The 26,064-nt window shown below is 37.9% G+C and overlaps 3 protein-coding genes across 6 annotated transcripts in view; 1 reads left to right on the top strand and 2 right to left on the bottom strand.

The window, feature by feature from the left end:
- The window catches only part of LOC124170847 (plasminogen activator inhibitor 1 RNA-binding protein-like), a 70,594-nt gene extending 60,434 nt beyond the window's left edge, over nt 1-10,160 (bottom strand). The window contains exons 1-3 of one of the 2 annotated variants that reach the window (XM_046549844.1): nt 10,147-10,160; nt 8,172-8,174; nt 5,109-5,435 (exon numbers count right to left, since the gene is read on the bottom strand). In XM_046549844.1, the coding sequence (XP_046405800.1) occupies nt 5,109-5,349 (241 nt within the window). In that variant the 5' untranslated portion in view covers nt 5,350-5,435; nt 8,172-8,174; nt 10,147-10,160. Of the gene's footprint in view, nt 1-5,108; nt 5,455-8,171; nt 8,175-10,146 lie in introns of those variants that run through there. The other variant, XM_046549845.1, reaches the window with a different exon arrangement.
- On the top strand, nt 5,861-16,171 carry LOC124170846. The gene is made up of 4 exons (XM_046549843.1): nt 5,861-6,259; nt 6,571-6,691; nt 6,782-6,922; nt 13,672-16,171. The coding sequence occupies exons 1-4, from the start codon at nt 5,911-5,913 to the stop codon at nt 14,465-14,467; spliced, it is 1,407 nt and encodes a 468-aa protein (XP_046405799.1). The 5' UTR covers nt 5,861-5,910; the 3' UTR covers nt 14,468-16,171.
- A 4,921-nt stretch (nt 16,172-21,092) lies between these two features.
- Nucleotides 21,093-26,064, bottom strand: part of LOC124171580 (probable cytochrome P450 CYP44) — a 36,898-nt gene continuing 31,926 nt past the window's right edge. For all 3 annotated transcript variants that reach the window (XM_046550759.1, XM_046550760.1, XM_046550761.1), the window contains 3 exons: nt 22,378-22,456; nt 22,143-22,299; nt 21,093-21,349 (listed from right to left, as the gene is read on the bottom strand). In XM_046550759.1, coding sequence (XP_046406715.1) covers nt 21,192-21,349; nt 22,143-22,299; nt 22,378-22,456 — 394 coding nt within the window. In that variant the 3' untranslated portion in view covers nt 21,093-21,191. The remainder of the gene's footprint in view (nt 21,350-22,142; nt 22,300-22,377; nt 22,457-26,064) is intronic.

Here is a 26,064-nt window from a genome sequence, read left to right as displayed (position 1 = left end):
GTCATTCCAATTGGTATGATGAAGACAAAAATCATTGGAGATATAAAATTTAATCAGCAAGATTACTTAAAATGACACCCATTCCATAAGAATGGAAGGTATTAATACATCGTCGAAGCTACATTGTATAGAAGTCCTTGAGCAAGGGATAATCACACTAAACCTACGAATATGAATTTTCTTAAACAAATGACCACAAAAGAAAAAAATTATCTTCCATAAACATTGAAGTGATTAGAAATCCAATTCCGAATAGTACATTACCCAGAACGAAAAGCATGATATCATAAGTATACAAAGTTGATTTCCTCTGCAGATCAATGAATTATCAAAAAAAAATAAGGACAAAATCTACTCTATCTCATAATCGGTAAAAACTTATTCCCGTTGACGTAATCACCTGATGTAAACAAAAGCCACCACAGTAGTTCTGCCCCCCTGGCGCCTTAGCCCATTTTATCCAACTGGCATCTATGGTCTTCACCAATTGGCTGACTTACTAATGGCCAAATGATAGAATCCACTGGTTTGACTATAATCTAATCTCAAAAATTATGCTCAAGTAAGATTAAAATCACTCATTTCATATCTAGACTACACAATCTAAGTCGAACTGTGCAAAAAAATTAAACACATATAGGAAAACATGTAAGTTGTATAATTCTGAAGAACAAATCCCCCAAAATACCATTACTGAATAATTTGAATACTGACTTATAATACAGACCGGATATGCATAGGCAATTCATTGGACTCTTGGCTTACATACCTTAAATTCATCGATTCAGAAGAAGATATTTCTTCACTAATCTCCTAAGGCAGGCTCAACTAAACCTATCATCCTGTCATCACCCCAGTGAGTGGGCATAGGAAGTCAACAAGGAGTAGAAGTATAGGGAAATCTGGGTATCAAGGTCATCAAGCACACGATGTAATACACCATAATGACCTATTAAGCCGCCTTGAAGATGCAAAAACCATAGCTGTGCTCATGTAAAAATTTATAACAAATAAAAAAAAATGCAAAATGAGAATGACAAAGCTAACATCTCCCAAATCAGTGATAACTTACATCACAACTACCCATAATCACCAAATAACAAATATTTGGCTTAATGTACTCAATGGTAATGATAAAATACATTCTCAATTATAGTGTGGAATGCTCAAAGCAGTGAAGCACGAAAAATATGTGGTGGTTATGATGACTAAATAAATTCAAAACAACTGAATTTAAAATTTTCAGCTACAGGGTTATTACTTTTCTGTCCATGATCTATTTTATAAAAAGTTTTAAACATTACTAAGAATAAATTTAACGACTTTCATCAGAGGAGTCAACCTCATATTCTAACCCATTATGGGACTGTGCTAAATTAAATAGTTTGGCTAAAATACATCTCAGGAATAATGAGGCTAAAATCATTCCATTTTGCATAATAATTTATTTACTAACACTGTTATTCCACAATATTCAAACAATTACCACTCTGATTACATGACCAATGCTCACACCATCTAAACCAGATAACCTGCTTTACTTGCACTCGACAATCCTGAAGAAAGGAAAACTATGAAGTATATACCCTCAACTAATGGTTATAGTAACACTATGAGTCATCAATATGTGTACATAGCAGTATGTAGACATGTAACATCACAGCAAATCCCAGTATCATCTCAGACTAAGATCTTGTTCCATCCACTGCTTTTTAACTTCCAGAATGTTGGTAATGAAAGTGTGACTGCAGAGAGGAGCAGGAATTTATAACTGGAGGGGTAAGTATGGGAGGAGGAAGTGAGATCTAAGAAGGCAAGCATTCCAGTGAGAGTTGAGTTGGAAGATGGTTATCAAGAGTGAAGAAACAGAGAACCTTATGGCACACCTACACTAGCAAGCATTAAATGGCATGTATCCTCCCTGAACACCACTCAAGTTATTTAAATTTAAACGGCCCATGAAAACATTTGACACTATTGGATACAAATCAGTTAGATACAAATCCTAGCCCATCATGCGAGAACACAAAACTGCATGCCAAATTAAACATCTGGACCAAGGAAAAAATAACATTGGATTTTAGTCCCAGAGGCTATGATGCTGAACTAAAAGCTGTGACAGGAGCTATCCTCATAAAAGGATGTTATGCTCTGGCATCACCAGATGTACTACCATCGGAAATAGTGCTCACACACACGTCTACTCCCTTTAACCCATGCATTTGGATCCCTTTCGTTTATATTAACCAGCAGTCAATTCTGCTTCGAGATGCCTTTCAGGCCATATACTTCCGAAGTTGCTACATAGAGAGGTCATAAGACCTGTTTGCACCTTTCCACATCAGTATGTGAGGAATAAAAGGGTAGTTCCTTCCAGCTCATCCTTAATTTGATTGGTATCACTGGTACGGATATTGGTACCATCAATTCCTGATGAATTTAAGAAGAATTGACATTATGTCTGATGATAGTTTCAGAATCCACTACAGCTATATTATTTTTTCTAGACATTCTTGGAAAAGATTTCATTTTTCAACTCAGTAATAGGCAACGTCGGTAACAAAGCAATGAAGTCATGACCTCATTTTAATTAGAACCATCTAATTTCAATATGAAACACTCATTTTTATCCGTTTATGTCCTCACATGGCGGAGAGAAATAACTTGTCTGAAGTAAACGATACACAATTGATGCCCACTTTCACAATCACAACGCAAAGAGCTTAAGTGGGATTGCACCATAAACCTGTTGCACATTGAAAAATACTATCACTGACAGTATCCCAGCATTCAACCTTACGTATATATTAATCACGTCTTAGTGTATGCTTGGGGGGGGGGAAAGAAGTGAAACCTGACACCATAACACCCTTATGAACAATGTATGATTGAGTACTTCACAAAAATAAAGCTTTTCATAAATTCATCCTTCTGTGATAGTCCCTGATAAAACGCCGATAACAAATTTGTAATACACAATGAAATATCCCAATTTTTAGGGTTGTGCACTGTCACTCCACAGCATGTTTCACCACACGCAGTGAACAATGTCGTAGAAGGGGATGGGCAGTCAATACAACATTATTCACAATCACTCATAGCCTTGGATGAGGAAAACCGAAACTATTAATCTTTCTCTACAACATTTTTCTTCCACATTTGTAGCACCAATGGGGATCCATGAGCTTCTTCCATTTCCTGGATGCAAGAACTTATCCATTCAAAAAGGAGTTTTTAAAGGAATAAATAAATAAACGCTGTCACACGCATTTGATCTTACCTACGATAAATATGCAAAAGACGTTCCCTTTCAGATAACTGGTAAAGATAACTATCTCCAAAACTCACGCGACCAACTCATTACAGGTCTCCAGCTGTACCACTGAATTTGCAATGCTGCCACTCTAACGTTAAAAAACATTGTAAGTAACACTATCTCTTACACAGCCGTATACGCTCACCTAATTTCAGCATAAAATAATAAGGAAGGGCAATTATGTTTAGTTTATTGGCCACGAGGTATCCATTTTGAGTAACCTCAAACACAAGTTTTTCACACGCTTTCAGGGGTAAACGTTAAAAATAGCCAATAAACAAAGAACCAGGACTAGGTAAAGAAAAAAGAAAATATTTTCCGTAATTTACCACGACCCTGCTCACCCTAACCAACATGATCGAAAGAAAGTGTACCAGTTTACAAACGATATGACACAGTAAAACAATTATAAGATCAACAATATTGCATTTTATTCATTTACGTAATTCTACAAATACCACTAGGTCTAGCATGAAACTGCCTTTCATAACAAAATGCTCTTTGCATTCCGTGAATTGGGGGTACCAGATGTTTATCTACCACCCAAACCAGCAAGTGCAGAGGGCATGCCCGTAAATCTACACCCTAAAACACTTGTTAACTCAAAAAACGGCTCTTCAGCAGTACCGCGCAATATAAGATTAAAGACCGGTGCGAAACCCATAAACGGAAACGAAACCCATAAATTACTAGATGTTTCGCATTGGTGCGAAATGCGCATGGATGAGTAACGCAAATTTTACCAGGATGTGCCGGTTCTTCTCAACGGTCCCACTTCGAGAGTAATCACATAAATAAAGCAACCAAACCCAATGAAAGGCTAAGTGTCATAGTGAAAATCATATAACCTACCATCCAAAGTCGCGGGCACACAATCGCATTCAAGGATAAACTGAAACGGTACTACTTCAGGTAAACAACAAAGACGATAGCAACCACAACATGGCTCTACTTAAGCCTATAAATTCCCAAAATGCTTTTATGAAGTGTGTTGTCGCAACGTGTAAACCTAGTAACCAAGTAAAAAAGACCGTAGCTCAAATACGCCGTGTGAGGAGCAGCACAACGTTTACGATTGGAATTCACACATAGGCAAGGTACAGTAATGACAAGACGATTTGCACATGGAATTTATACTTTATCAATGGGGTATGTAATAAATTACCATAAAATTTATCCCCGACCGACGAATGCACACACAACAGCTATTTAAAGGTCACACGCAACCACGTGCAGACGACACATACCTAGAACAACATACCGGGGAGGTCACTGCATCTCTGAAAACATAATACCGACCACAGAAATCTCTAGACACTTCTTTGAAATATTTTATCCACTGCACGATTTGCTAGTGCTCCCAAAACAGCAAGTTTATCATTCCTGATCCACCTCGCAAAACACGATGCTAACCTCGCGCAATCGGTCTCGCAGCAATGGATCTCAACGGCAACGGAAAACACTAACTTAACGTGTAGTCAATATAACAATAAACACACGGTGATTCTGCTTCAATACGGCATTAACACAACTCAAATAAGAAAACCTCACGAAGCACATCGGTCACAATAATGAAAATCATAGCTAGGAACAAGTTCCGAAAGCAGTTGGCCCCAGCCACAATAATGAAATGCTGGAGTTAAAAAGTAATTCAGACACGTAAAACCGGAAAGATAACAATGATATAGGACCAATAATACTTAGATTCATTGGTGTCACGCTAACATCACCTTAGCCGCTGATAACAATACAGGTATGCCTAATATTTACAATATCATACCGTCCTTCATACCTTCTTTCACTTTCATAAAGTCTGCTGTTTTAATATTACTGGTCTCCTTGATTCCTTTCCGAACGGCCTGAGCAGGTTTACCAGGCACTTCATTTTTCCCTCTATTTTCTTTCTCATTCAATTTGGTTTTCTTCTTCGCTTCCTTCTCTTGCTCTTGTGCTTTCAGTATTTCCAATGGGTCTTCCTCAGATAGAAAAAGCTCGTACCGATTACGAGTACCTATTCCGTACGAATTTTCCATTTCGCCGATTACCCTCCAAAATCAGAGGATGATTACCGATTAAGCTAAACTGTAACTACCTTGTTGTACACATTCAATATGGCGACAAGAGTCAACACGAGGTGTGTTAAAGGGATACGGAGGGGGCGCCTCAAGTACCCTTCATTCGATTGCAATAATAGTTGGCCATGATCATTCAAAAATAATTAAAAATAAAAATTACAATTAATCTTGAGAAAAAGTCTAATTTATGTTGTTTTTTGACTATCATAATAAACTTTCATTACAAGTAAAAACTCATCAGGAAGTCGCCATTTGGCGGGAAAAGTTGCATTTTTGTGCAGGCTAAAATTTTAGGAGGGATACATGCTTTTATCACTTGCGTTTAAAGTTGACTTTAACGATAATAGTCCTTTTGAATTGCCAATTGATGCTATTTAAGCGCAATATAAATAATGTAATACTTTCTCTGATATTATCAATGTCAATCAATGACCAATCGGAAACCGCCTAGGAAGGCGGGCTAATTTGTAAATATTTCTTGGCGGTAACATTGTTGGGTGCACATCAGCACGGGGAGACATGGCTAGTGCTCCGAGCTTAATTATTGCATTTAACACTCCAAAGCGAGAAAAATCAAGGGATGATTCGAGTGGAAATGTGTCAGATAGTTCATTTGATAATGATTGCAGAGTGCAAATGTGGAACTGGAATGAAGAAAATCGTAAAGTAGAATTCAGTCCTGCCAGTTGTTGTAGTTCACCGGATGTATCATCTAAGCAAGAGAGCCGGAGAGGGAGACCTCGAGCTGATGCCATAAATTCTTTGATACAGGAAGGCTCAACATCACCTAGTGCTATAAAGTGTCGTTTTTGCAACCGAGTGTTTCCACGTGATAAATCTTTGCAGGCTCATTTAAGAACCCATACAGGTGTGTTACCAGGCTTTAAGTGGCATTTAATATCCCGCCATTTTTTGTCTCGTATTTACCTCCAGTCCCCTGCTATGATGAAGGGTTATTAATTCATTTTCATTGTAATAACTTTCATGTACGTAATGGAGATGCGTTGATATATTCAACTTACTTCCTATTTTTCTAATTTTAGCACACTTTTGGAATTTGTCATTTTTCTTGTAATCGGAAGCCTTTTGGCCAGCCTTATGTTTTCATTTAGTGTTATGCAGTCATTACGTGGTAGGGGTGAAGGCATGTTATAGTGTATGCTAACTTTGGCATTTCAGGCGAACGACCGTACACTTGTGATTATCCTGGGTGTACAAAAGCATTCACGCAGAGTGGCCAGCTCAAGACACATCAGCGTTTGCACACTGGAGAAAAACCATTTTACTGTCCGGAAAAAGGGTGAGTTTTTCATTTCTCTAATAAATCATTAATCAGCTTTTTCATTTCTATAATAGATTTCGCTCTTTAGCTATGGTTTTACTTTTGCAGTTGTATGAGCAGGTTCACTCATGCCAATCGGCATTGTCCAGACCACCCCCATGCTCCTCTTCGACGAAGCAAAGATGTTGTGCTACAACCGGTTGCCTCGAACGCTGACCAGAACAATGATGTCAATCGGTGGCTTGAAAGGTAGTGTTTATGTTAAGACATGTATATATCTTCGTAAGTTTTGCAGTTCTGTGGGGAGAATTGTAGAGAGGTCCAGTTTTGCCATCACCTATCTTTGTGGCCTCTTGAGTACTTTTTGCTGGTACAAGAGGAAGGATCACTGTTTCTGCGAGAAAATACAGGTGCTATCTAGTTACCCAGTTAATCGAATGTGCTCTTATTTCAACGATATATTACACAAAGAGTAGTTTACTGCTTTACGGCTTAAGAAATATTACATGTTTCGCTAGTGAGAGTGGCCCTTTCTCTCTGTTTTGTTTTTGGCAGATAAATTTATAATCATACAGGCCTGGTTAAAGAACTTCAACACTTCATGGGCACACTTTACCCAAATGTTGTGGCGCTGTTACCTTGTAATTTGAGCCCTCAATAGCTGCCCTTACTTCGTTTAGTGACTCTGAAGCACCCCTTCTGATAGCCTATGAATCCTTTCTATATAGGTATGTTAAAAGTTTTTATTGGTGTCCGTGTGGGACGACTTGCCCGATCCTTGTAATATTAACCATCCCTTACCCTTGCTCAATGAAGAGCTGTACTTAGTGCATGACCTCGGGGAACCAGGAGATGTTAATTATCTACAAAATTGAAGCATGAAAGTGTAAAGTAAGAAAGTGATTTTCAATAATAAAGTTCACACTGTTCGTACTGTTTACGATATGACCTGATGAAAGTTTTGAGGGATGTGGGCTTACGAATAAAAAACTTTTGGTGATATAATTTCCAATAATAAAAATTTTATGCCCAAACCACAAACTGAACTCTTACGTAAACTAATGGTATGTTAATTGGATGGCAGAAGATAGGCAAAGTTTTGCTTTTTGTCTGACCTACTTCCACATCATCCACTGGAAATACCTGAACATATTCAATAAACTTTCTTAATATCTCTTTGCTCCTTAAGCTTCAGTTAATAATGTCTGGTCATGAAAATGCCCATTTAAGCAATATAGCCAATTTACATTTAAATATTAGGTTTCCTTGTTTTTTTTTAATCAGACCTGAGGGCCTTTTGCTTGAAGTGCGACAGACACTGTACATATAGCAGATATATGAATAACATATAAATATTTAAATTTATATTTTCATAATTTATGCAGGGTGCCCAGCGACTGGGAAAATCTGGAATTGTGAGCAAATTTATAGTCCCTAGAATTGCTGAACAATTTACATACATCAAGTTGTTTCCACTTAAAATTTTGCCAGTTCAACACCCGTTTTCCAGCCTAAAATGTAAATGTCATAGTTTTAAGTGCAGCAGCTTCGTTTGAATATTTACAGCCGGATTTTTACACACTCAAGTAAGATTCTAAAACATGAAGAATAGAATGCCAGGTGACATCAACATTACTCAAAAGGTTGGAGCAGCTTCTTGGCTTGCCTCTTATGAAATTAAATTTTGAATACAATTTTTGTTAACTAACTTAATTCTTGTCCTTGCCAATATATTAATATAGTATTTTTTTAAGTATGGAAGTTATTTTGAGTGATATAAAATTCTTTTCTGTCACGGTAGTCCTGTAAGGTTACTAGGAATTTTTGTGTAATATCCCTGGAAAACCAGGAATTGTGAATGAAATTTTCTGCTTTGATTGGCTGGACACCCTGTTTATATGTTATTCAATGATCAGAGAAACAATTTTTAATGATGCTATCTATTGATTGGCCGCTTTTTAGTGGAAATTGCATAAATATCGGTCTATGTGATCCAGGTGTTAATTTATTGGAAATTTAACTCTTTGCATAAGACCTTCTGTATTAGTAATTTTTTTTGTGGAAGATATTCGTTCCTCCTTTGGAATTTAGTCTGTGCCTTTTCTTAACCCTTGCGCTATAGAGGCTGTCCATAGTTACTAATCTTTCGCCCATGGGAACAAGTATATGAAATAATTTTTTGGTGGCATGCGAGCAAATGTCAGTTAAAGATATTGCAGCTGTCTGGCCAGTAATAAGGTCCCCATATAGTATAGAGTATGAGTTCTTGCATTATTTTTAGCTTATGTGCAAATCAACATGTATTGCCATGTAGGAGCTCTCTTTTTCATTTCATGCTTCAGAATAGTGTTGTATGTTAGTTAATTCGAAGTTTCTAGGTTGGTGAACAAATGGTGGATGAAGAACCTGTGATCTTGTGTTAATTATGAACAACCCTTTGGAAACCTTGGATAGACTCGTATTGTAAATTTTTCCTGCACATTTATGGTCTAAGGCAGGGGTCAGCTATCTACAGCTCGTGAGCCGAATGTAGCAAATGTAGGATAGAGGATAAAGCTCCTTTTAAAAAAATGCATTGCTGGTAGTCAAATTGAGGCACAGTTACAATGAAGCTGCAGAGATGGTTTCATAACGTTTAGCGCATTCTTCTCAAAGTGTTGCAACCCCTGGCCTTGGTCATTAATGTTTGTGTTTTGTGACACTCAATAATACATCTTATTTTCGATTTTTTTGGAATCTTGTGAAATAAAATTGCAGCCACCAGATTCCTTTATATATTATCATTTGCCAAGGTTTTAGGCGTGCTGAATCAAGATCAACATAACATAATTAGGCTATGTGTGAAAGGCACACACATTGTTTACAGATAGCTCTGTTAATAATTAGGGTAGAATATCATTTGAAAGTTTTTAATGTAATGAACATTGTAATGTATGCATGTCTTAGTCAAGCTTCAAGTATGTGAAAATTACTTCATTTTACTCTTCTGCATCTGAAAGTTGTAACACTATAACAATATATTTAGTAAAAAAAATTTTTGCGATCAGGCTCTAGAAATGTATGGGAAACTGCTTAAAATAAATTTGTCTGATTTTAAATTAGGGAATTTTTTTCAAAAGTATTGATGCTAGGATTCCGTTCTAAATATGCAAAGGATAGTTAAACCAAAGGAAATTCATTTCTCTTGAGTTATAAAAAAATGTTACAAAAATGTCTTCAAAAATAACTAACCATGAGCCTTGGTTATGATGGGGATGCATTAGGTGATAATTCTTACTCAGTAGCTGAAGAAAGGGTTCAGTGCCCCGCTGAGTTGGATTCGAATTGGAAGAAAGGTTAAGCTGCCGAAAAACTTACTAGAATAACCTAATTGAAAAAGGCCACTAGTCTGTACAGGAGGAAAAAAATTGTTAAGGACCCTGTGTAGGAAAGGTTTATCTGGTGTTTGATTTGACCTTATAATGCTAGGGTAGGTACTCTGCGTATGCTCATGTTGATTTTGTCCTTAGCATATAGTCAAGGAACACTTAAGACATCCAGTGAGTGACTTGGAATATTGAATTCAAGGTCCAGGTGCTCGGTTAATGGTTGCCTGTGTTATAAAATATGCTGTTGCCCATGGCTTTCAGTCTTTAATTTTACTTTGAATTAAAGGTAGGATGTTGAAGATTTCCATCAATATCAAGCGTATGAAAATGTTTAAGACACAGGAATAAAGTCAATCCAGAGAAATATTACCCCTGTTCCTATCTGTGATATTGAAATGAAGTACCTGCATATCACTATTTACTTAAATGCTTTCAGGAGTCGTGTTGTGTGGAGCCTATCACTTTTCACAAGGCTCTCATTGAAATTCCTATGATAGGCATTGGGAGCTGTACAGACTTAACACCTTTTCTGATGCACATTGTTGTAATATCCAATAAGAGCCAGAGCTATTGGGAACTATAATATCTGGCATTTGTGACTCCCAAGTTTAAATATGGCATAAATTTAGGAATTGGTTAATAGAACAGGAGTCATGAGAAGTCTTACTGTTGCAGATCCTTGAAAGGGACCATATACCTGTGCGTGGATAGTGCCAGTATTGATGTTTTGTTTCCTCTTCCTAGTTTGCTGCCACCCTTCCTCCTCCTTTTGGAATTTTAACACTGTCTTTCTTTTCCTTACCTATCGGGGGCTCGTTAAACGGTATAGCCCCCATCCTTACCCACCTGGGGTTCATACCAGTCAATGAATTTGCGATTATGTTAGGGGAATAAATTTGCAGTCAGTACAGAGAATTGAGTCCAGGTTGAATGTGTGGAGTGTTTCTGCTAACAAACTGTGGGTAAGAAGTTTTTTAGCGGTCCTGTATGATGCACACCATTGCGATAATGCAATTCAATGGGGGTGGTCAGGGGTGGAAATAACCAAAATGCAATTTAGATTGATTTCCAACTTGGAGCACATTGAATATCACTCCGAAATTACATATACAATGTTTGAGATAAGTTGCACAAAGTTTGTAGTCTTCCATTTGGAACTTACTCCTTGTTACTAGTGGTTCGCTGGCTGCCAGGAATGAGAAAACCCTTAAAGCCGAAGGAGGGGAAGGAGTCCATTAAATGAATGCACTTCCTATGAACATTCCTCTCGAAAAAAAAATTTATTGAATACAATAGTCCAGGAGTTAACCTAGTGGCCCCGTTTGCTGCAGCATTTATTTTTGTAAGTGAATATTCATTTTTTTGTGTTTATGGTATGCTTGTCATGTATTCCAGTAAAATTCAATGCGAAGGAGGAGCATTAATGTAGTGTGAAGGGTTATTCAGTTTCCATGCAATATGGAGACTTATTAGACTTAAAGTGGCCGCTTAATTAGTTGATTGGCATGGCTGAAGGATTGAAAAAATAGTAATTTAAATCCCAGGTTAAATTGATTGACTGATTAATTTAAATTAGGTCAAATTCTGTTAACTTTGAGTTATCTATAAAAATGGTTTTATAGAGCTCATGGAGAACCCATCAGTGGCAGGATTGTGAGAAAAGACCATCCACTATCACCCTTGCTGTTTAACTTCTAAGCAGAGGAAATGGTGAGGGAGGTGTGGAGTGTGTTAGAGACAGGAAACAAAGTAGAGGAAATTGGTGCTTAAATCAATTCAGATTCTGGGGTGATTAATTTTGATTAGCTGTTTTGTGAAAGGATTGCAGCCACTGTGGTGAGGAATGTTACATGAAGATTTATTGCCAGAAGACATAGGTAGTGAGGTTTTGTAAAGCATCACTAGCAAGGAATGTAAGGCTCACACAGGGATGGAGCAGTACTATTGTGGCAGTGAAAAGAGGAAAGCTGACAGCAGTAAGGATATCAGGAGAATCGCACTTTTAGAGGAGACGTTCATTAATAGTAAAGAGCTTATGAGGGGATTGTTACATTAGAATTTGAAAAGGGTAGTGAAGGGTCTGATCTGAAGGGTAGAACTTCGCATAGTACAAATATTGATGCTGAGGAAAGGGGACAAGAAAAGGCAGGATGTATTCAAGATATCGTAATGGAGGTGAAGTCAACCAAGAGGACTAGGAAAGACTAAGAGCTATAAATGGTGGACAAGGAGGGCAAATTTCTGGATGATATTTGGAAACTGGATTTTAAAGGTGCCACAACAAAATGGGGAGGGGATATTGAAAATGTCGGTGGTAATAATAAGAAGAATAATAATAATAATATATTTTTTTGCCCAGCGATTGAGTTAAAAGGTTTGTACACAATATGAGGCACGTCAAGAATAATAATAGTGGAAACTATTTACAAAGAAGACAGCATTCGAACAAAGCAAACATTAGCATTGATCAAAAATACACATAAAAAGGGATCAGCTAAAACCTCATTGTCATTATAATTCAGCTAATTAAACAAAAGAATCTTTCAACTGTCTTTAAGAATTACAAGATATTTACACAGTATAAGGCATGTCAAGGATAATGATATTAGAAACTATTCACAAAGTGGACAGCATTCCCAACAAAACAATAATTAGCATTATTCAAAAGTAAACATTACAAGTGATCAGCTAAAAACTCATTGACATTATAATACAGCTTAATGAGCAGAAGATCTTTCACTTGTCTTTTAAAAGATTTGTCTTTCAGCGATTTGAAAGATAATGGTAGATGATTGTGTAGTTGAATTTCTTTTTCTTTTCACACCGTTTTCAATCCAATTGATAACTAAATAAATCTTCATTTTCTGTTGTTCACTACCTCACAATCCTCAGTCCTAGCACTTACACTATGACTTTTCGTACAAACAATTCTGTCATGAATCTATCAATAAGTCCGATATTTTGAGTCCGTGTAGGTAAAGATGCATAATTTATTTTTATAATGACGTATGGATATGTAAGATTTGTTAGATTTTATTATTTTTGTAAATAACCAGCACATGTCATACTTATATTCTCCAACCAGCAAACTAGGGTTTTTGTCGCTCCACATTAGGTCATGAGTATTGAAGAATGGGAAAACTGCTGTAGTGATGGTTATCTTGAAAGCCAATATTATGCATTATTTTTTATATCACTCTCCTTCCCCTTGATTAATACAGACAGGTATATTGTGGCAATTTCCTTAAACATTCCCATCACCCATGGCCTGCCACCAAGTTAACTCTTTCCTCCACTTGGCAAACCCTCATATGAAGGACATAGTTTTGATGTGCTTATAGCGAAGTTCATCTTTTTATTCTATTGTTATAACATTAAACTATATGCATATAAAACTATAAACACAGTTAATATTTTATGATGAAATATTATGACCACATTGTTTATTAAACATGCATAACTATGGCAACTCTGTAGTACTCTTATTGAAAAAAAACCCTGCAACTCTTTAATAGTTGCCTATTATCCAAGATATGGCATTATATTTCTCAAGTTACATTCATATCACACAAATGCATTGCATGGTCTGTATAATTTTTATTTCATTTAATGTTGGTGTTTATTTTTCAGACACAAGAAAGATAGAGAAGATAATACATCTCCTGTACGAACTTCTGAAAAAAAATCCAAGCAGAGTCGAGAAGGGAATGAAAATGCTGGTTCACACTGTGTAGTTAAAAAGTTTAAAAGCCGTAAAGGCTTGGCTTGTGACATGGCACAGCAGGAAAATTCTTCTCCAAGAAAGAATCAACTAGCTGACAGCACCAATATTCAAGGAATGCGCTGGCGAACTCCAAATGCTAAAGAAAAGTCTCAGCAAAGACCAGAACTTTACATTGAGAACACACCAGGCCCTTCAAATGAAGTGACTATCATGTCATCACCCAATGATATAATGAAGATCAGTAGGTATGATGTGTATAAACAAGAACAGCCAAAGAAAAGGTGGCTTCGAGAGGCATGCAAGGATCTCTCAATATGGGGTGATAAACAGGAGTTGGCTCAGCCTCTTGACTGGTATGAACGAGATGATGTGCTAAATGATAATTATTATGTCATGTCTCCTGCTGAAACTAATGTCGTACCCAGGCTCTCGCATACCTTAGAATATTCAAATGAAACGAGTGAGGCAAATCAGATGAGGCCCACTGTTTTGGTGAGAGCCGGCAAGGAGTGGGAGGAGGGGAGTGAAGGAGAGGCGTGTTTGTTCAAGTCAAGTCCATCCCTGTACACACCTCCGGAAAACAGCCAGGACAAGTGGTTGGGTGCTATGGCGTTGATGGAGCTAGCAAAAACAGATGAAATAACTATTAATGACTCACAATGTCCATTGAATTTGTCAACCCCACGCTACACAGAATTATAGACCACTCAAATCCTTTACTTATATTTCATTTGCAGTGATTGGTCCTTAAAAAATGTTGTCCGTGTATCATATTTTAATGAACTAAGAAGTCAAAAGTGAGTTTAATTAATAATGGTGCATGATGAAATGTTAAATAATTCTTTCCTAAAATACTGAGTCTGGTTATTATTCCTTAAAATTGGCCTAGATCAAATTCATTCCATCAGATAGACGGTAGTTGGTTGGATAATTTACCATTATCTAAAGGCTGAAATTAAGTTTCTTGTAAATATTTTCAAGTCTAAATCACAGATTTTTATTATGTAAATATTAATACCAATGCACATTTAAATGTACAAATTGATTTTCAACAAAGCATTTCCTGAGAATGCTAGATAGTGTGTCATACAGCTTGGTGTGCATTTCTAATTTTGAATTTGAAAATGTGCTTTGCTAGTTATGTGCTCTATTCAATGATGAACTAATTAAGGCTTGACTGAGTTGAGTTAGGATGAAATTTAGTATGGCTTTATGAAATGTGTCATAAGTTCTTTTTGAGAGGAAATATTTTGCCCGGAGTTCTACTTCGTATTTTTATTTGGACTCCAAATTATGCTTTGGCTCCTTTGATATACTATTGTATAATCTGGCAAAAATATTTCTACACAATTACTATAATTTGAGACCATTTTTTGGTGGCTCTTGTTTTCTTGTAATTTGATTGTGTAAGTGCATGGGCAACATCCTCAGCATAATGTGCAGTGGTATTGTTTTTCAACTGCCTTTGTAAGTTATGACAATTTCTTACACATTAATTTACATGTCAGATTTTCTTTTACATATCAGTATGTATTTTACTTTTAGCGTGGCAAAAGAAAATGTTCTTCGTGAAAATATCGGTAACTGTTGAAAACCTCGCCCATTGTCAACAAAATTCTACTTTGCCATCTCCATTTTACCTATCCTTTGGTATGCGAATCAACTGTGTATGTGATGTGGGAATTTTTTCCTCAGCTTTTCTATTTATGCTATATTTTTTGTAAAGTTTAAATTTATTGGTTACAGATGGTATATTAACACAACAAGAAATCAATTTTTTTATATACCTTGCCATCACCATGAATGTTGTGAACCAGCTTTTAATTTGATATTCTAACTTGCTGAAATCAATACATCACTGTACCTGATTGATATGCATAAGGTGTAAGTGCAGGGATGACTTGTGATTTCATGTCGGTCAAAGTAACAGTTGTCAGACTTGGCAACATCTACAGTGAAATGTTGTATCATTGCCATTTAATGAAGTTAGTACACATATTTTTGGGCATTGTTGTTGTTTCGCACTGTAACCATATGCATTGTTATGCCATAAAATGACTACTTAAGCCAACAATTTGGTGCCTCCTACTGTTCACTCTGTCCACGTGTGGTTGTTATTAAGGCTTCACTGATAATGAAATGGAATGTTTAATGAAACATTAATCGAGAAATTCTTCATTTGTGATAAATTATAAAACAATTTTCATTGCATTAGTCATTAACTTTTGCATGGTGCAGTATAGGTTGAAAATCCTATATTGATGTACAAATACCTGTAATGAAGTTGTGTATTCATTTAGCATATTACTGTGTGAAACACTTACTGACAAAGTAATATATATTTATTCTTCTTATGCTTATTTTCAATAAGTAATCCAGTGATTTTCAATAAAATTATAAACTAAATTTTGACTGATTGCTTATAATTTCCAAGAAATTTTAGCTGTATGTTATTCCAAGATACTTTTCACTTTGGTTTTTTTTTTAATATATTAATTATGCGCTTCAGCAAATCCTATGTTTCAACGACGATATGGTAATTTAACACTTGAAGAGGAAATTAAAATTGGAAAAAATTGAAGCGTACTAAAAAGATTAAAATTGAGTTATTAGCAATAAAAGACACGTCACTAACACCATACATTTTAAAATTCCGACCCGTTTCGGCTGTTATGCCATTATCAAGTCAAACTACCTCATAAATGACAGCTCAACTGGTCGGAATTTTTAAATATGTATATTGTGGAAGTCATAAAGTGTCTTTAATTGCTAATATGGAGCCCTTTCACCATGTACCAGGTCCAACTTTAGATTAAATTTAAAATGTATTTATTTGATCATTCAATAACTGCCTTTACATTGGATAGTAAACTTAAAATCTGCAGCTTTAACCCTTTTGCTGTTAATGATGAAAATATGCGGCAGGATGTTTCTTGACCCTGGGGACAAAAGCCACAAATTTTCGTTAGAAAATTTTTTATGCAGGAGAACGAATGCCGAAAATATGTTTCCTTATTCTCCCCCCTTTTGTGACAGTAGCAGGTTCGAGGAGTCTTATATTTGGGACCTAACAAAGTGAGACGAAGGCTGTATCCTTGATATCCAGGAGCAGGTACCCAGCCCCCTCGTCTTATATTATCCCTCTTGGGGGTAAGGGACCATGGTCGTTCAATTGTTCATTCAGTCAGTTATTGAAGTAAATATTTTTTCCTTTCTCAAAAAATATAAATGAAGAAGTGAATTCTTTGCCTTTTGAGCAGCATTTACAATTTTTAAATGAAATTCTACAATGTATGTTAACTTATATCTTGTTTTCAGCATAAACATCAATATGGAAATTGTTGCTGCATTAATATTGATGGTAGAGCTTTGTTCAAAATTTGATGATTCTCAGAATAAAACGAGGAATTCAAAGTCTTCAATTTACAAGCAAGCAGCAATTATCCATGTAGCTAATTCATATAACTAAGCATGACTGACAGTGAACCAATATCGCTGTTAGGGTTATAAACCCTGAAAGGAGGGAGTCCAACTACCCTTGGAGTCTGAGATGATGCAGAGTCCCCGCTAGGAATGGTTGAAAACTGTTGGTGCTGAGAGTGTGTGATTATCGGTGAGACTCTTCTTAACGAATGTCCTGCAAAAATGCTCCGTACAGAGGGGATGAAGAGTATCTTCGGGCTCTGTACAGCAGTCATGCTAAGGAGAGAACTCAACTGCCTCGAAAGGGCTAACAAATATGAACTACAAAAAGGATATTTATTTCAATTTCAAAATAGCTTTTCAGAGCTGCTTCTTGAATGATCTAATGGGCATTGAAAAAGTAGGAAGTCAGTAAAAAAGTGATCTCTGAGAGAGAGAAAGACAACTTATTACAAAAGGAGCAGTTGGGAATGTGGAGTGAAAAGGAAGGGAGTATTTATGAGGATTGGAGCTTGCCATTTAAGGCATTTTAAATGAAGGAAAGATAGATATTCCTACAAGTGGATAGTTAGACCAATGAAAGGGCATACATTACCTCAGAGCGAGAAGAATTACATAGGTGAAGAACACTGTCGGACTAGTGAAATTAACGGGGCCAGGGTTCTCACTCAGCCTTAAAACCGTGAATTTTGCATACCGTGAAAAAAACCTGGAAAAAGCCACGAGTTTTGTCCTAAAGCCTTCAAAATCTCTCAATCTTGATTTTACGGTCATAGAATTACGATTGACAGATTAAAAGAAAAATAGATATTTTGATCATATTTCAAAGTCAGTCATGCGCAGACAGATTAATCTGGACACTTATATTTGAAGTGCAATAATTGGTCCGTGTGTCATGATGATGCATTGACCTTAAGCCAGTACCAAAGCCAGAAGAATGATAACCTAAGTGTACATTAACACTTGCGAAAATTCAGACACTTCTTAACTTCCCTGGCACCCTGGTCCTTCTATCTTCCCACTCAACCTTTAGCCGGAGCTGAACTTTGCAAATGATGTGTGACGTCAGGAGAGATAGCACTTTCATTGCTGCGTTTGCATTCACGGTGTCTGTCGCGTTTGTTAAATTTGTAATGAACTTGCGGCCGATGATTGTTACATGCTTAGTATTTCTGCCTAAAATAGTTTATCTACAAACAGTGAATTTGAAGACTTTTAGACTGTGAAAACCTGGAAAAACCGTGAATTTTGTAATTTTAATTGAGTGGGAACCGCGAGGGCATTCAAGAATTTTCAGGTTGGAGGGACAAGCAGTGGAGTAGTTTACAGAGTAGTACTCAAGGATTGGGAGAATGCTACCAATGAAAATAGCTGTCATGGCAATATGGTAGGTAGCAGTGGTGATTCCATACAGAACTCCCACTACAGACATGGCCTTAGATTTTATTTTGTTCAGGTGCAGAAGAAAGGTGAGCTTGGGGTTGAAAGTAACACCCAGGTCATTAATGGCAGAATCTATCAGAACAATTTCATTAAAAAATAGCGTATTTGTTAAGAGTGATGGTACATTATAAAGAAAAAGGTATGTATTTGGATTTGCTTGCATTAATTTTAAGTTGCCACTGAAGGCATCGGGCCTCGAGGGAATGAAGGGAAGACTGCTATGATTGAGTGTCAGAAGTATTCTTAACTCTTTTGAATATTTTGCAGTTGTCTGCAAAGAGGAGAATTCTGCATGCGTTAGAAAGTGCACAGCTGGTAATATCATCAATGAAAAGGGAAGAGGCCAGAGAACGCTGCCTTGGGGATGCTTGAAGAAGATGCTCCATCAAGAACAACATGCTGAGTGCGGTTGGTTAGGAATTTCGAACGTATTGATAGGAAAGAGCTGTGGATATTATATCGATGAGATGGTTTGTGAATAAGATGGGTGTGATTGGCGGACAGGGTGCCCACTTAAACTAAACTATACAACTCACGGTTTTTTCCAGGTTTTCATGGTCTAAATGTCTTCAAATCCACGGTTGGTAGATAAACCATTTTAGGCAGAAATATTGATTGCGTAACAATTTTCTTTATTTATTTATTTATTTCCACACCTCCAAAAACAGCAATATTTGGCCCTTACATCAGGGTTTTCAATAACATTTTAACGATCGACCATTCACAAATATCCACGTCCTGGATAAGGGTAACTTACCCAGGTGGGACTGAAACCCGTAACCTTTGGTTTGGTAAGCGTAGACTTTACCCCACCACCACTGAGTGGTGGTGGGGTAAAGTCTACGGGGGCTGGCCAATCATTAGCGGCAAGTTAACTACAAATTTAACAAACTCGACAGGAAGATTCCCATGGTTGAGTGGGAACCCTGGAGGGAGTTGAAGGCTTTCGCAAAGTCAATAGAGCAAATGTCCAATTGCGAAGAAGCTTCGAAAGCAGCAGTGATATGCTGACAAAGAATAGATAAGTTCGTAGCACAGGAGCTTGTTGGCAGGAAGCCATGCAGCTGGGGTGAGATGTAAGCGATAGTAAATGGTAACAGGCAGCCATGAACAACACGTTCGAATAAAATAGAAAGAATAGGGAGGAGAGATACAGGGCGATAGTTACTTACATCATTTTTATGTCGGATTTCAAAATGGGAGTAACAAGTGCTGTTTTACAGGCTGAAAGAAATGATCCCACTGATAAGAATCAGTTGAATAATTTACAGAGGGGGATGTAGAGAGTACCTGAGTTGGTTTAGAAAGAGTGAGCCGAGGCCATCAGCTCCAGTGGGTTTGTTGGGAGGCAAAGATTTAAGGAGGCGTAGAGTCTCCTCAGGCATAGCAGAGACCATGGTCAGTGAGAGCAAATCAGATATAGTGTTGGAAGTTTGATTTGTGGAGTAAAAGTGGTGAAGTTTGAATAAAAGTAATTTTCAAAGGCTGACGGTCATTCAGGCCCCGAGAAAGACCCTTGGTCTGATTTAACGATGGGTGGTATTCCCTGATTTATGATTTATATTTCTAGTTAAATATGTAGTGACTAGAAGCGTTTAGGGTTAGAAGCCATGTCCTCTGTAATTGATTTGATGCTGTTACTGTAATCGTGGAATAGGAGATTCCGCGACACTATAAAGACAAGAAAATGACGCATATGTGTGGTGATTGGGAAAAGACTTCCAAAGTTTCCAAGCAGCCCTTTTGTTTTGAAGAACTCTGGAGGTTTCAGATGTGAACCACATGGGTTTTTTTCTTTGATATCCTTCAGGAGAGAACGAAGTCTCTGGTGACACCATGCAGAAAGTCATAAAACACTTCCATAGCATCATCCGGGACCGGCTATCCAGGAGATCCCAGAGCAGGAGGGAGAGGGTGTAGTTGATGGCTTCCTAGTCGGCCTTCTTCCAAGATTTCACTGACTGCCCTGATGGCAAAGTTTGGGCAAAAGTGCGCTGGGGGAGGGCCATGGGCAATGTGAACTTGAGTGATCGGAGTTAAAAATATTCCTGCATGTGGTGGGGGAGTTTCCACTGAATGAGGAAAGGATGAGGTCCAAGGCTGCCAAATTTCTGGTGGGATTGCACTAGAAAAGGCCCATGCTGTCTAAGAAATGGTGCCATGCCATATTGTTGGCACTGATGCCCCTGGTCTGCGAATACCATGTGATCGGGGGGTTGAAATCACCAAGTTGGATCAAGTCACCAAGAGTGAACGCAGAGTACCGACTCAAGGCATGCCTCCAACTCTGATATATCACTTGATGGGGGATGACAGAAGCAGACGACACAAACATATATGTAAATAAAATAATATTATTATTTACGTAAGTTGTCTTGTTATTTTAGATTGCTTTCCAGAATTATTAAAAGAATGGAATGTGGAACTTGGGAGATGGAATGACATTGAAAAATCCATATAATTTATTTGGCTGAGAGAAAACATTGTTTATTAAATTAAATAGTTATAAAAGTCAACAGAGTTTAATATTTTCACAAATTTAAAAACTAAATTAAAGGCCTCATAACCTCTCCTTGAACTTAACCATTACTGGTCTGTCAGGAAATAGTAGTGTGTTGAAGACTTGACCCAATTCATCCTCTGGACTGCAAACCAATTCAAACTTTTGCAGAATTCTTGCCATGGCAACATACAATGACTGCAGAGCAAATCTTCTTCCTAAAAATGCCAATAAGTCATGAAGAACTGAAAGCAAACTACAACATGATTCAGTGGCGGCGCGTGCGTATACGCATGTTAGCAAGTGCACACCCAAAGATGAATAAATTATAAAAGAAAACTATTCCTTTGCAACGAGAAGGATAAAAGTACTGTCTGCATATGCAAGAAACATGAGCCTCCGAACGCTACAGCTATCTCCTTTTCGAATTCACCACTCTACAAGTGTGCGATCCCGTGGCATCATGCCGGGCACATTTTCGGTCTGTGCGATCGCTTGAGGGTGCTCTGGTGGGACGAGGTAAGAGGGGGGGTATGTGCTGTTCAAATGGGTGATGGGAGCAGACTCAAAACGATGCGAGTGCGCACGCGCATATTTTTGGTGAGTGACTCAGAGGTAGTGTAGTGGTGTAGCCGCCACCTACACTACCTGCGACCAGGATCCTAGTCAGTCTACAGAGCCATCTGTATGGCCGTTTTCTACACTACTTCCTCATAGGGTGTAAGGAAGAGAGAATGAATTTCAACTACCGTCACTTGTAAAGGTGTGTTGAGAATAATTATTTTCATGCATGCTAATTAATATTATGTATTTCTGTTCATGCAATTTTAAGGGTCGAATGTAACAGTGATATGTTTTTCTTGCTATGTATTCTATAACAACGAAATATGATGCTCATGGATTAGGATTAACATAATATAATTAAATCATCCTATGTATCTGCTCTAATGCACACCCTAGATAAATTACCACCAGCCGCCACTGACATGATTGACTACGGTGGGTACTCACCAACACACATGCGTGTCCCATGGCCAAAAGGTGTTAAAATGAACGCATTCTCTGTTGCATCACTCCCTCTCATCCATCTTTCAGGAAGAAATTGATTTGGGTTTGGAAAGTACTTTTCTGATCGAAGCTGGCTGGAGTGGTTCAAGTCAATAACTGTCTAAAAAGTTAATCAATTATTAATCTTATATTTCAGTCTGAAATTCAATAAAATGACATATTAGAAGCTGCTATTTACCCCTGCAGGCACTAAATATCCAGCTAGTACCATGTCTTTTTGTGTTACCCTGGAAACTTCCGTACCAAGCGGAAACATTCTGCAACAGAAATATAACAATCAATAATTAGTCAGTAGAATTATTTATAATGCCTTCAATAACAGTAGGGGAACACTGAGTGATGTAGAGCTCATAATTTACAATTGTTTTAATTGCCAACATCTTTTCCATGATAATAAATGAACACTGACTTGTTACAAGGAGGAATGAATGCCTTTAAAAGTGCAGTTTCATGGAGACAGTGGACCAGCATTACGCTCTTGTGCAACAAAAAATTGGGTACTAACTCATAGCCCAGAAAGTAAATTTTTGGCAGAAGCCATAATTTCCAACACAATACCTGATCACAAAATTAATTCATAAATACCTCACCCTAAATAAATCACCAAAATTTAAACTATGTATTAGCTAGTAGATACTAAGCGAATAATTGCTTCAGCTTGAGATAATAGGTCACTATGTATTTCTAAAAAGGAGTAGGAGCAGTGGTACAACCAATGTGCATCCTAATTACCCTCCAAAACATACTACATATCCAGACTGGATTGTGAATGACATTTTTCTCAAAGACAGCACACTTTTCAAGGAAATGTGCAAATATACTGATTTTGTAGCCAATAGTTGGTCTTTTTGGGTACTGGTACACATGAAAAGTTTATTCAAGTGGATACCCAAAGTAAGAGAGTTATCAGTTTCTTGTGGCTTTCTTACGGAAAAAATTGATAAGCAGCTTATCGTAAGCTAAGGGGCTTAGATAAGGCAAGGGTAAGATTTTATGGAAGAATAGGTAAGGAATGCTGTCAAATATCCTCAGATAACTTAAGTCGCTTCTGTTGGAGTGCCAAAGGCAGCTGAACAGTGTACTACACATGCTACGCTGCTCATCCCGACATGAATTTAAAGCCTTCTGGTGAAATGCAGCGTGTCTATATAAGACCTTAACAACTGATAAAAGATTTTCCCGTAAATAGAAAAAAATAACAACTGCAAGCAACCGGCTGGTGAAGATGCAAAGCGTAATACAAGTACTTCATCCTTATGGCCTTTATCCTCAGAGATTCCTTCCGGCATTTTTAAATTCTACGTCACTATTCTTTTGAAATAATGTGTTTTTCTTACAACCGTCGTTTCACCATCATTTCATAAACGTGAATGGTTTTCAAATTATGGCCATATGATGTCATTTCTACTCATACTATAGAAGTGCCAAGAATGGATAAAATATTCTTATACATAAATCCTAAATGAATACAGTGCAACCTCGATATAACGACACCCCACGGTACACTAATAAACACTCGCTATAGCGAATTGTCGCTTTACCGGAGGTGGAGCAAATAATAGCCAATATACCTGTTGCGAACAGATATACAGGAACAGGAGTGGTGCGGCGACAGATAAACATCTATCCGATAAACGTAAGCATAAATCCAGACGAAAGGCGATGTTTTTTTGCATCACTAAATTTCCTTAACTCAAATAACGACTGACTATTCAAACAATTTATAAGCACCGCACTGAATAAAAATCGTGCAAAGCATTGTTTCGTCAATCATTATATTTATCGAACGACAGTTTACCACATAAATTTAAGACTGAGCACTCCATTAACTTCATTTCTAACAGATCGCTAGCAATTACAGAGGTTAAGGAGTCTTGATGAAAGTCTTCCGGCGGTGAAACCCTCGCTATGGCGAGAGCCAACGCCGAAAGGGTCTCGTAAAAACGAATTCTTTAACACGCTTATTATAGGGTCAATTGACGGTGCATCGGCTATCTCTCGTTATAACGGGGGTGTCGCTATAGCCCGTACTCGCTTTAACGAGGTTCCACTGTACTCTAAAACAATGGAATTAAAACAACATCTACGGAAGTGCTGAAAGTTTGGCAAAAAGGAAACGAGTGGCACCCCTGCGGTGACTACCGTGCTTTGAATGCACGCACAGTACCAGATTGTTGCTCTGTCCCCCACGTAGAGGACTTTTCCTCTTCCATGAGTGGTGCCCGAGTTTTTCCACCATAGATTTAGTAATGGCATATAGTAATCAAATTCCTGTGAACCAGGAAGACATCCCCAAAACTGCCATTACGACACCTTTTGGACTTCTTGAATTTCCATTCATGTCATATGGACTCCGCAATGCAGCACAGACTTTTCAGAGATTCATTGACGAGGTGCTCAGAGGCCTCGATTTCACTTACGCTTACCTGGACGATATTTTGATCGCCTCTAAAGACGAGGATGAGCGCCACCTAAGCGAACTTTTCCTTAGGCTTAGTGATTACAGTGTTGTTATTAATCCTTCTAAGTGTGTTATTGGTGTATCTGAAGTGACATTTTTAGGTTATAGTGTCAGTGTTGACGGCACAAAGCCATTAAAAGACAAGTCAAACTTTATACTTCACGACCCCTTATTATATATATAAAAAATATATATATATATTAAAAGACAAGGTTAGTGCCATCCAAGAATTACCAGAGCCTGTTAAAATTAAGCAATTTTTGGGTATGTTAAACTTTTACAGACGTTTTCTACCCAACACGGCATCATTACGGGCGCCACTTAATGATTTATTGAGTGGTGGAGTGCGAGGCAATGACGAGATTACATGGACGCCTGAATTGCGCCTCTCGTTCCAAAAGTGCAAAGACGCCCTCTCCAACAACTCCTCGCCCACTCTGATCCCTCCCTCCCCCTAGGCCTTTTTACCGAAGCCTCGGATTTACTCTGGGGGCAGTTCTTCAGCAAAAAACAGACGCCGGCTGGAAACCATTGGGTTTCTTCTCTAAAAAAACTCAATGCCGTAGAGAAGAATTATAGCCCATATGATAGGGAGCTATTAGCAATTTACCATGGAGTTCGCAACTTCAAAACACATGTTAGAAGGGCGAACTTTCACAGTATTCACTGACCACAAGCCCTTGATATATGCATTCCATCAAAAGTCTGATAAGTGCTCACCCCGGCAATTCCGCTACCTTGACTTGATAGGCCAATTTTCAACGGATATCCGTCATGTAGCGGGGGCCGATAATGTCGTTGCGGACGCCTTGTCCCGAGTTGAAGAAGTCACTTATGCCATTGATTTCGAAGCACTAGGCCATTCACAGGAGACGGACGAGGAACTGGCCTCCCTTCTCAACTCCCAGTCATCATTAATCCTGAAGAAAGTGCCAATCCTCGGGTGCAGTTAATGTGTGATATCTCAACCTCAAACGTTCGACCATATGTCACACCAGCTTTCCGTCGCCAAGCATTCAATTCAATTCATAACCTTACACACCCTGGAGTGAGAGCCACCACCATATTAGTGACTACTTGTTTTGTGTGACCATCAATAAACAAAGATTGCCGTCAGCGGGCTCATTCGTGCATCCCCTGGCAGCAATCCAAAATAACACGGCACCTCTCCTCACCCCTTTCTGATTTCACTCTGCCAGGAAGGAGATTTGAACATGTCCATATTGACCTAATTGGTCCCCTCCCCATATGCCGTGGTTATCGGTACTGCCTCACATGTGTAGACTGCTTTACACGGTGGCCTGAGGCCATTCCTGTGGAGGACATCTCTGCCGAAACCGTGGCACGTGCCTTCCTTCAGGATTGGTTGTCACGCTTCGGCATGCCTCAGCGAATCACCACGGA

Source organism: Ischnura elegans, chromosome X (genome assembly GCF_921293095.1).
Source record: "Ischnura elegans chromosome X, ioIscEleg1.1, whole genome shotgun sequence".
NCBI lineage: Eukaryota > Metazoa > Arthropoda > Insecta > Odonata > Coenagrionidae > Ischnura > Ischnura elegans.
Note: the sequence above shows the minus strand (reverse complement) of the source record. Positions and strands in the feature narration are given on the sequence as shown.

What these genes read in the sequence shown, in the direction of transcription:
- LOC124170846 (XM_046549843.1), top strand. Translation starts at nt 5,911, where the DNA reads ATGGCTAGTGCTCCGAGCTTAATTATTGCATTTAACACTCCAAAGCGA. An exon ending in TCATTTAAGAACCCATACAG is followed by an intron (nt 6,260 to 6,570) that starts GTGTGTTACCAG and finishes TTGGCATTTCAG; the next exon opens with GCGAACGACCGTACACTTGT. An exon ending in GTCAATCGGTGGCTTGAAAG is followed by an intron (nt 6,923 to 13,671) that starts GTAGTGTTTATG and finishes TTTATTTTTCAG; the next exon opens with ACACAAGAAAGATAGAGAAG.